This window comes from Ailuropoda melanoleuca, chromosome 14 (genome assembly GCF_002007445.2).
Source record: "Ailuropoda melanoleuca isolate Jingjing chromosome 14, ASM200744v2, whole genome shotgun sequence".
Lineage (NCBI taxonomy): Eukaryota > Metazoa > Chordata > Mammalia > Carnivora > Ursidae > Ailuropoda > Ailuropoda melanoleuca.
This window is the reverse complement of record NC_048231.1, coordinates 27,332,015-27,343,757: the sequence shown is the minus strand read 5'-3', so window position 1 is coordinate 27,343,757 and position 11,743 is coordinate 27,332,015. Positions and strand designations below refer to the sequence as shown.

Genomic DNA, 11,743 nt, shown 5'->3' with positions numbered 1-11,743 from the left:
GGCTCAGGTCATGATCCAGGGGTCCTGGAATCGAGTCCTGCATCGGGCTCCTTGCTCAGCGGGGAGCCTGCTTCTCCTTCTCCCTCTGCCTCCTGCTCCCTTTGCTTGTGCTCTTTCTCTCTCTGTCAAATAAATAAATAAAATCTTTAAAAAAAAACACACACAACTTTTTTGAATTGAAATTCACATAACAAAATTCACCACCTTAAACAATTTAGTGACATTTAGTACATGCATAGCACCACCTCTATCTAGTTCCAAAACATTTTCATTACCCTAAAAGGAAACTCTGTACCTATTAAGCAGTTAATTCCCTCCCCCTTTACCAACCACCAGTTAACTTTCTGTCACTGTGGATTTATCTATTCTGGATATTTCATTTAAATGGAATCATATAGTGGGATGCCTGGCTGGCGGTAGAGCACGCGACTCTTGATCTTACTGTCATGATTTCAAGCCCCGTGCTGGGCATAGTTTACTTAAAAAAACAAAACAAAACAAGGCTACATCTTTAAAAATAAATAAATAAATGGAATCCTACAATGCAACCTTGCATACCTGGTTTCTTTCACTTAACGAAATGTTTTTGACATTCATCCATGTTGTAGCGTGCATCTACTTCACTTTTTATACCGGAATAATATTCCACTGTATGTTATTGCACAATTCGCTTAACCTTTCATCTACTAGTGGATATTGGGTTTTTTCCACCTTTTGGCTATTGCAGATATTCCTGGTATGAATATGCATGTCCCTGTTTTCTTTTGGGTATATCTCTAGGAGTGGGATTCCTGGGTCATACTATGATGATGATTGTATGTTTAACTTTTGAGGAACTGCCAAACTGTTTTCCATAGTGGCTGAACCATTTTATATTCCCACTGGCAATGTATAAGGGTTCCAATTTCTCCACATTCTCATTAGCACTTTTTTTTTTTTTTAAGGTATAGCCAGCCTAATGGGTGTGGAGTATTATCTTTTTGTGGTTCTGAACTGGATTTCCCCAGTGACTAAGGATCTTTTGATGTACATCTTTTCATGTGCTTATTGGCCATTTACATATGTTCTTTGGAGAAGTTATCTTCAAGGCCTTTGACTATTTTTTAATTGAGTTGCTGCCTTTTTGTTATGTAAGAGTTCTTCATATATCCAGATACTAGACCCTTATCAAATATATGATTTGCTAATATTTTCTCCCATTCTATAGTTGTCTCTTTACTTTCTTGATTTGGTCCTTTGATACACACAGTTTTAAATTTTGATAAAGTCAAATTTATCTGGTTTTCCTTTTTTGCTTATGTTTCGTGTCATATCTAGGAATCCATTTCCAAATTCAAGGTTATGAAGATTTACCTCTGTTTTCTTCTAAAGAATTTTACAGTTTAGTTTTTACATTTAGGTTGTTGATTCAGTTTGATTAATTTTTATATACTGTGTGAAGTAGGGTCTAACTTCATTCTTTTGCAGGTTTTTTTTTGCGGGGGAGGGACACATGGGGGAGGGACAGAGAGGGAGAGAATCCCAAGCAGGCTCCATTCCCAGCATGGAGCTTGATGCAGGGCTTGACCCCATCACCCCAAGACCATGACCTGAGCTGAAATCAAGAGTTGACTGCTCAACTGACTGAGCCATCCAGGTGCCCCTTTTCTTTTGCATGTTGATCTTCAGTTGTCTTAGAACCATTTGTTGAAGGGACTATTCTTTCTCCACTGAGTGGTCTTAGCATTCTTGCTGAAAATCAGTTGACCATGGATGCACAGGTTTATTTCTGGACTCAATTTTATGACATTTATCTATATGTCTCTCTTATACTAGTACCTCACTAGTTTGATTAAAGTAGCTTTGTAGTAAGTTTTAAAATCAGAAAGTATGAGTCCTCCAGCTGTGTTCTTTTTCATTATTGTTTTGGCTACTCAAGGCCCCTTGCAATTCCATATGAACTTGAGAATTGACTTTCTCTGAAATAAGGGTAGGGATTGCATTTTAATCTGTAGATCACTTTTGTTAGCTTTGGCATCTTACAATATTAAGTGTTCTAGTTTATGAACACAGGATATCTTTTCATTGAATTTCTTTCAGCAGTCAAGGGGCTCTTGGCTGGCTCAGTTAGTAGAGCATGTGACTCTTGATCTCAGGGTCATGAGTTCAAGCCCCACATTGGACACAGAGCCTACTTAAAAAACAATAGCAGTAATTTTTTCAGCCATGTTTTGTATTGTTCAGTATACAAATTTTTTCACCTCATTGGTTAAATTTATTTCTAGATTTTTTATTCTTTTGGATGCTATTATAAATGAAATCGTTTTTTGAATTCCTTTTTAAATTTTCCATTCCTGGTGTGTAGAATTCATACTGATCGGTGCATGTTGATCTTATACCCTACAACTTTGTTGAGTTTATTACCTTTAGTCTTTTTTTTTTTGGTGGTGGCCTTTTGGGATTTTTTTTTTTTTATGTATAGGATCATGTTTTGTGTGCGTAGAGATAGTTTTACTTATTCCTTTCCAGTTCAGATCCCTTTATTTCATTTTCTTATCTAATTGTTCTGGCTAGAATTTCCAGTGCGGTATTGAATACAGTGGTGAACATGAGCATAGTTGTCTTGTTCCTGATCTTAGGGGGAAAGCTTTCAGTCTTTCACTATTAAGTACAATGTTAGCTGTGGGTTCCTCATAAATGCTTTTGATGTTGAGACGTTCTTTTGTATTCCTAGTTTCCTGAGTATTTTTACCAAGAGAAGAGTTTGAATTTTGTCAAATGCTTTTTCTATGTCAATTCAGAAGATTATGTATTTTCCCTTTGTATTAACAATGTGTTACATTGATTCTTTTGTATGTTGAACTGCTCTTGCATTTCTGGGATAAATCCCACTTGGTCATGGTGTATGATCCTTTGGATATGCTGTTGGATTCAGTTCGCATCTATTGCATCTGTATTTATAAGAGATATTAGTCTATAGTTTTCTAATGGTGTCTTTTGTCTGGTTTGGGTATCAGGATAATGCTGGCCTATAGGTGAGGTAGGGAGTATGCTCTCCTCTTCTTTGATTCCCCCCCCCACTTTGTTTTTTGGATGGGTTTTACATTATTTTGGAAAGTCAATTATCCAGATGCTCAAGATTGTTATCTAAGACAAAGCCCCCAAAACGGACTTGTACAGAAAATTTTATGCCTGACTTAATCACAACATTTTGTTGTTCAAGCTCCATCTATCCATCTTAGAAACAAACTGTATTATAGTCATAAAACCTCATGCAATCAGATGTTGTTATTTCATTACATATGTGTAGAAATTCTAAGGAAGCATTGAATCTGAGGATTATGGTGTTATGAGATTTTAGTTACCCATGTGTATGTAAATATTTCTAGTGGTAATTTTATTTATTTATTTATTTACTTACTTACTTATTTACTTACTTACTACTTTTTTAAAGAATTTATTTATTTGAGGGGTGCATGGGTGGCTCAGTTGGTTAAGCATCTGCCTTCAGCTTAGGTCATGATCTGGAGTCCCGGGGTCAAGCCCTGCATTGGGCTCCCTGCTCAGCAGGGAGTCTGCTTCTCCTTCTCCCTCTAACCCTGCCCCCTGCTTATGCTGTCTCTCTCAAATGAATAAACAAATAAAAGAATTGATTTATTTGAGAGAGAGCGAAAGCAAGAGAGGTCACAGAGGGAGAGGGAGATGCAGACTCAATGGTGAGCAGAGAGCCCGACATGGGGCTTCATCCCAGGACCCCAGGACCATGACTTGAGCCACCCAGGCTCCCCTCTGCTGGCAATTTTAGAAATATAATACCTACTTGGAAGTATTTAACAAGAGATAAACTTGATTTTGGCTGGGCTTACCTACTTTATAAGATAGAACTTGAACACAAGGGCAAGTACCAAAGCAAATACTTTACTATCTGTAATCAGTTACGTGTTCAAATGTCCAAAATCTTAGACTCTCCTACAAATATAATAGCTGATCAGCAAAGAATTTGCTGTATCTATTATTTTCAGTTGTTTACATAATTAGAAAAAGTCCTTGCTACTCCTTTATAAGATATAGAATTAATTAAAAAAAACTAATTATGGTATATTTTTCCAAATATATTTCCCTTTCTGTTTGACTTTCGGTCTACATGTGGCATGAGTACTAAATGCATTGCTAAAATAAGCTTAGCATATTCTGAGAATTAGTTTCTTTTAGAATGCTAGCAGATTATTCAGGTTTTTTTCTTTTAATTCTCTCATGATTGGTTCACAAGGTACAACAGCAAATTCTATAGTAAACCTATAGTGTTTTTTATTTGTTTTGTTTTTTAAGTAGGCTATATGCCCAATGTCAGGCTTGAACTCATGACCCCGAGATCAAGAGCCACATGTTCTACCAACTGAGCCAGCCTGGCACCCCTATAGTAAACGTTTAGTTTTATAACTCTTTAGATACTTGTATTTGGAGCATTCAAGTCCAACTATATCTTAGGGGAAAAATAATATATACAAAGAGTATTTTTAAGACTTTTTAATTTTGGTTAAAAGTGACATGCTGTTAGACCCAAATAGCTTTAGATCCTAAGGGATGCCCAGCTTTCTGGTTTATGTCAAAAAATAAATATTTGTAGAATTAAGTTCATAGCAGTAGTATGTATTATTGCCCAAACATGATACATTCAGTCCAACTCTAAGATGAAACACAAAACATAAATACAATTAACAGAATGTGTTGTAATCAGTCCATATAAATGGAAGTAATTAGAAAATTATTTTTGAGGGAGCCGTATAATTGATTTTGCCGGTGTTTAGTAGAGTGGGTAAAACTAAATAATCTTTTAAAAATACATTGGTTTTCGGGGCACCTGCGTGGCTCAATTGGTTAAGCATCTGACTCTTGATTTTAGCTCAGGTCATGATCTCCGGGTTGTGTGATTGAGCCCTGTGTTGGCTCAGCGGAGAGTCTGGTGGAGATTCTCTCTCTCCCTCTCCCTCTAATCCTCTGCCCATGCTCTCACTCTCTCTCTCTTAAATAAATAAATAAATCTTTTTAGGGGTGCCTGGGTGGCTCAGTCAGTTAAGCGTCTGGCTTCAGCTCAGGTCATGATCCTCAGGGTCCTGGATTGAGCCCCGCATCGGGCTCCCTGCTCAGCGGGGAGTCTGCTTCTCCCTCTGCTCCCCACTTGTGCTCTCTCTATCTCTGTCTCTGTCTCTCAAATAAATAAATAAAAATCTAAAAAAAAATACAGTGGATTTCTAGTGGCAAAACGCATTTAAGTTTTGTATTGAGTTCCCATGATGGAGGTGTGAAGGAGGTATTACACTTGTTATTATCTTCTTTTCATTTGAGAAACGGGAACTGGTTTGATTGACTTTTCCACTTCCCAGTGAGCAGGTGACAGTTAGAAATTAAACTCAGGACTTCAGACTTTAAGCATCAGTTTCTTTGTTAAATGAGATTTTTCTTTTCTCTAAGTTGCAGTTCAAAAGAAAGAAGGAATAGTACCCGTCTTCTCTAAACGTGGTAGAGACTCTATCCTTACGGATAACATGTATTTCATTTTATAAGCATAATTATAACTTCAGAAAATAATTCACAATGGGACTCAGACTTGCTGCTATATTAAAGTGTGTTTGGATCTTCAAAGATTTTATTTTTATGCAGCCTTTCGAGGATAGGTTGTTCATACCCTATCTCCTGTATAAGGCTAGAGGGGCAGTGTGGTGTAGTACAATGGTTTTCACCGGTGAATGGGCACAGGAATTACTTGGGAGTTGAAGAGCTCTGTGGAGCTCAAGAAACTCTCCAGGTGATTCTGGTGAAAGTGGTCCAGGGACAATCCTTAGACAAACACTGGCTTTAGAGTTTCACACACACACAATGTGTTTCATAAGGTGATGGTGGTGATTTAATATATGATATTGTTGTCATTCTTGGGACAGAAGGTGGTACCTAGTAAATGTTCAGAATATTTCATTCACATGTGATGGGTTGAATGGCAACTAAGAAGCAAGAGAATATTCGTTCTTTCAACAAAATTTACTGAATTCCTGCACTATTCTGGTTGTTTGGTATAAAGAGGATATAGACACATTCCTCACTTTTGTTGAGTTTATTTGAGTAGTAGACTCATTTTAAGGTATCGTTCTTCCCTTGTAAAAAATTGTAAGATGAGATGAGTATCAAGGGCATGTTTATATAATTACTCTTTTTCCCTGTAAATTAAAAATTCATTTTTAATTTGAATGAGGGTTATAGGTTAAAAACATAGCCTGAATATTATTGTGTCTCATTTTATTGTTGCTCTAAAGCTCTATTTTCCAGTACAGTGCCACTAAAGGCTTACAGCTATTTAAGTCAATTAAAATTAAATAACATTAAATATTTAGTTCCTCAGCTGCACTAACCACATTCCAGGTGCTCGATAGCCACAGGCAGCTAGTGACTGCTGTATTAGAGACAGAATATTTCCATCACCATAGAAAGTTCTGTTGCTCTAAAGTCTAGAACAAAGCAGGGAATTTTTCCAGTTGCCTTGATGTATAAACTGATTTTGAGGTAGATATTAGCAGTGGCCCGAGGCTGTCATTTCGATGCTTAAGTGTGTTAATAACCTTTCAGGTTGATCAAGCCCAGAGCTAGTATCGATTTCCCTGAACAGTTTCATTATACAGCAAGTGAAATCTAAATGCTAATATCTGGGCATTTTTTTAGACCTTCAAGTGATATACTTACTGCTTTATGTAGAGCTTTTTGTGTACGTGTGTGTCTGTGAGAATTTACCTCCGTAACATTATGATTGCTTTAAATTTGTATCTAATAAACTTTTGGGGGCAAAGAAGAGTTGGAATTGTACCTAAATATTTAGAATTTACAATATTTACATGAAATAATTCATGTATAGAAGCCAAAATCAAGAGTAGTGAAACGTTGGATTAATGCTTTCTAATAAGTGTGCTAGATAAAACCCCAGTTATACTTATAAAATATCAATTATGATACATTTAGTATTTTGATAACTTTAAAACTAAACATTTGTTCAGTATATGTTTTTTGTTGTTGTTGTTAAAACTCTGTGAAATGGTGTAGCGCCTGCTACATTCTGATGTCTAGGCCCTGAATGCGTTTCTCTGAGTAGAGTTCAAGAAACAGTCTGCAAGAGTAGTTGATTTTTCGCCTCTTTTCCCTGCATGTGCGTATCTAGATATATCTATCTATATATATAGAGAGAGAGAGAGAGAGTTCTTGCCTCTTGTCTTTTCTTCAGGTGTTGGTATTGTCCCTTTTTGAGAAGAGAAGCAACAGGAGACTGCGGTCACTTGGGCCCAGGTCAGGGAGCAGAGCAATTAGAAGAATAGAAATTCTCTTGTATGTTTCTGCCTCCTTCAGTGACTTTCCCTCTTTCCAGATCACTTACTTCAGCCTCTGGTACCACAACAAGCAAAATCAGCGCCGGTGGGTAGATTTGGAAAAACCTCTCAAGAAGCAGCTGGATAAATATGCCTCGGAGCCGACTGTCTATTTCGGAGTGGTGTTTTATGTGCCCTCAGTTTCACAGCTGCAGCAGGAGATTACCAGGTGAGAAAGAACGTGCTCTTTGTTGTTAGGAAATAATCGGATGAGATGTAAGAAGGGACACTAAGGTTAAAGTAGAAGATCGGACTAAACGTGGCCCTCTCACGCACATATGTGGCCACATCATTACATGGAGGCTGTGGTCTGTGGTAGGTCAGAGTGTTTTCCTGCGTGTTGCTGGAGTTACGGTTTCACTAGGCACGACGGAGCGATTAAAGGGCAAGATGATGTTTTTCTCCGGGCTGTGAACTCTCCTTGTAGTGATGTCTTCTTCAGAATTTTTTTTTATTTGTATCTGATCTGTGTTAACACTGAAAGGAGAGAGGAGATTTTAAAAAGTTGCAGAATCTGTGTTCATTCCTCAGGGAAATGTGCAGAAGGGTTCTTACTCTTCTCCGACTCCAGGAGCTGTATATTCTCTAGATAGGAGGGAGGGAGAATGTGACTAGGGTAGAAGAGGCCAATAAGTGTACTTAGAAGGGACAAAGGCGGAAAGGGAAGATCATATTAAGAGTGGGATAGAGGAGCTAAATGGTTTTTTTTTTTTCCTTGAGGACAAAACAAAAAATAAGGAATAATATTTGGATCCGTGAGTCTGCCTTTCAAGTTCTCCCAAATCCCCCACTACCTTATCTTTTGAACTCTATTTAACATTACTTTTCAGCCAACCTGGACAGCTTCCAGTGCCCTGAACATGCCGCATGCCTTTTCATCTTTGGGTCCTTGATCTTTCTTATTTATGTACTGGAATCCTACTCATCCTCTGAATTTTAGTTCAAAAGGCACCTCCTCCATGAAGTTTCTGTGATCCCTAGGCTGGAATGAGCTTGCCTTCTCTAGACTGCCCTACAGTTTGCTTGTACTTGGGTTAAGATGGAAGTGTTACAACCTTTCGTTATAGTTATTTGTGTACATATCTTATCTTTTTCTTGGATTTTAAACCTCTGTTTTCTTTAGCTTTACCTTTCGCACAATATCTAACATAGTGCCCTGTAGATAGTAAGAACCTGGTACTGCCCTGTTTGTGTAATGTTCTTTTTGAGTACTGAGTTTGCCAGTTAATCATTGAAAGAAGATAGAAAACCAAAGAAGCAAGAATCAGGTAGTAGGGATAAATATGCACTGACTATAAACTGATCTGGAATAAAAATATTGAAGGGGGAAGTAGAACCCAGGAAGAAAAATAGCAACTGATCACTGACTCATTTATTTAAACATTCATTGAAGATATAGCACAGTATGATGTAAGAATGACGTTCGTTACTGTGGGAGATGAATATACAGGTGAATAGGCTTTAATGGAGGAGTTACTCAGAGTCTGGTGGAACTGACAGCCCATGTAAATAAACAATTACAGTATATTATGATAAATGCTTTAATTAAAACACTAGATTCCTAGGGGTGGTGCGCGGGTAACAAGAACAGGGAAGGTAAAGAAGTTGGCTTTTCGCTTGACTTTAGGAGGAATTTTCTAGTTAGAGGGAGTAGCTTGTGCAGAGTAGGGAGAGAATGAAAGTCACTGATGTTTTCCGGAAATTTCAGATATTACCTGGAGAGGGGAGAGGGGATTTGAAAAATAGGAGTGTCCTAGTCATAAAGTCATGGTACAACAGGGAAAGACATTTTCGAATTTTAACGGAATGGAAAGATGACATTTGTATTTTACCAACGTCACCCATCATGGAAAGGCAGCTTAGAGGTGGCAAGACTGTATAGTTAGGAGACCAGTTAAGAATGTATATGCCATAATCTAGACATTAGTCTAGAATGTGGGCCTGAATAAAGGCATTAGCTGTAGGAAGGAGAGGGAGAACAGGCCTGGTAGATGCAGTCAGTAGGAGTGCATATCAATGAGGTATAAGAGAACCCCTTAGAGAAGTTGTACCAGTAAGGATTAAGTTTGGCTACATGTAACCAAAAACCCTAAATATCTTTCATTTCTTTTTTTTTAAAGATTTTTTTTTTAATTTATGCGACAGAGATAGAGACACCCAGCAAGAGAGGGAACACAAGCAGGGGGAGTGGGAGAGGAAGAAGCAGGCTCATAGCGGAAGAGCCTGCTGTGGGGCTCAATCCCATAATGCCGGGATCACGCCCTGAGCCGAAGGCAGAGGCTTAACTGCCGTGCCACCCAGGCGCCCCTAAATATCTTTCATTTCTTAAAGGAAGTCCAGAGGTCAGCCATGCCAAGCTTATACCGCTCCACAAGGTCTTCAGGGACTCATGCTCTTTCTTACTGTTCTCCCCTCCTCAGCATGTTCATTCCATTCACTAGGGAACCTCATTGTCAAAGAATTCGAGAGAAGTTCTAGCTATCACATTCGTATTCCAGGCAGCAAAAGGGTAAAACGGGTTCTACTCGCAGCAAGGTCACATTCCTTTAAGAGGCCTTTCTCAGTTCCTCAGTCACACTAGACACTTAAGTACTCAGTAGCTGCATGTGGCTAATGGCTACCATATTGGACAGGACAGATAGACGTCACTTTTATCACTGCAGAAAGTTCTGTTAGACAACACTGCTCTGAACCTAACAGTTCACAGGAAAAATTGGAGACTCCATGAACATGTTAAATGACCCTACAAGAGTGCAGTCAGACAAATCTGGAATGTAGGGAATTCTACATGATCCATCACACCATTTGGAATACAAATAACATGAAAATAAAGAGGAGGAATTTTTCTTTTTAAAATTAAGAGAGATTTAGAAATGTCAATCGAATGTGCTCTATGGAACTTATTTAGATCCTCATTTTTTTTTTTTTTAACTGTAAAAATACATTTTTGAGGGTCACCTGGCCGGCTTGGTCGGTAGAGCATGTGACTTGTTCTTGGGGTTGTAAGTTCAAGCCCGACGTTGGGTGTAGAGACTACTTAAAAATAAAATCTTAAAAAAAACAATACATTTTTGAGGCAATCACGAACAGTTGCACATGGACCAAGTATTGGTCAACATTAGGGCGTTGTTGCTCATTTTGTTGGGTATGTTAAAAATGTGTATGTATGTGTTCTTTCATAGCTTACCTTTTATGGGTATATGCTGAAGTCTTTGTAGGTGCTGTGATGTGATATCTGGGATTTGATGTAAAGCACTTGGGTGGAGAAGGGGAGACGGTCAAAGAAACAGGGCATGGATCAAGTTGATGATTGAGGCTGCACGATAAGGTTGTGTGGGTTCACTGGACTTGTCTCTATAGATGTTTCAAAAGTTCCATAATAAAACTTAAAAAATAAAAATGCCAATACCTCCACATTAGCCTTTTAATACTGGCCTAAGAAAAACAAGTGAAGGAAAAAGACTACATCTCTTTATGTATATATTTAATTTAATATATTTAATAAATATAAATTTCTGTTGGAGAAAATGGGGCAACCTAATTCATTATAATTATTTAATGTAATATTTCTTGCGTAAAACTGTATTAGCAACTTGATAAGTGGCTAAGATTTAGATAAAACATCTATTTAGTTTTAATCAGCATTTGGCTTTGGGCAAATTTATGGAATGCTTGTTTAGAATTAAGATGTGCAGTTTCTTGAATTTAGAACTATTTGTAGGGAATAAAAGTTTGCATGTTACATTTTATTGCTGCGTTGTTTTTTAATTATTCTTTTTGTAATAAACATGAAAAAACATATTTGTAAACCATCCTTAGCCTCACCAGCATCTTAGAATTTTAGCAAAAAGTGTTAACAGAAACTGATAATACCTTTGAAGTAGAATTTCTTGGTCCTTTCCTTTTAAGTTAATACTTAAATATATATATATATACATGTGTGCATACACGCATACATGTATACAAACATATATACATACTTATGCATCTGTGTATATATATACACACACACCCTGCTTGCTTCCATTAAAGGATTTTAGGGACAATACAATGAAAGATAATAACAAAAGCAACCACTTCTCTTTCTTACTCTGTCAGGCACTGTTCCAAGCACGTTATACTTAATCATTCACTTAATCCTCACAACAAATCCTCCAAAGTAGGTGTTATTATCCAGTTTGTAGTTGAGGAAACCAAGACACAGAAAGGCTGAATATCTTGCCCAAGGTCACACTGCCAGTAGTGGAGCTGGGATTTAAACTCAAGCAGGCTGACTCCTGAGTCCTTGCTTTCAACCATTGTATTCATATGGACTCTAGGATAAAAAAACTAAGGAGATATGATAAAAATACTAGAAA

General features: G+C 37.5%; 1 protein-coding gene across 1 annotated transcript in view; it reads left to right on the top strand.

The window, feature by feature from the left end:
• The window catches only part of PTPN21 (protein tyrosine phosphatase non-receptor type 21), a 72,745-nt gene that overhangs the window by 23,601 nt on the left and 37,401 nt on the right, over positions 1-11,743 (top strand). Inside the window, 1 exon segment of the mRNA XM_034642403.1 lies at positions 7,385-7,554. Within this exon segment, the coding sequence (XP_034498294.1) occupies positions 7,385-7,554 (170 nt within the window).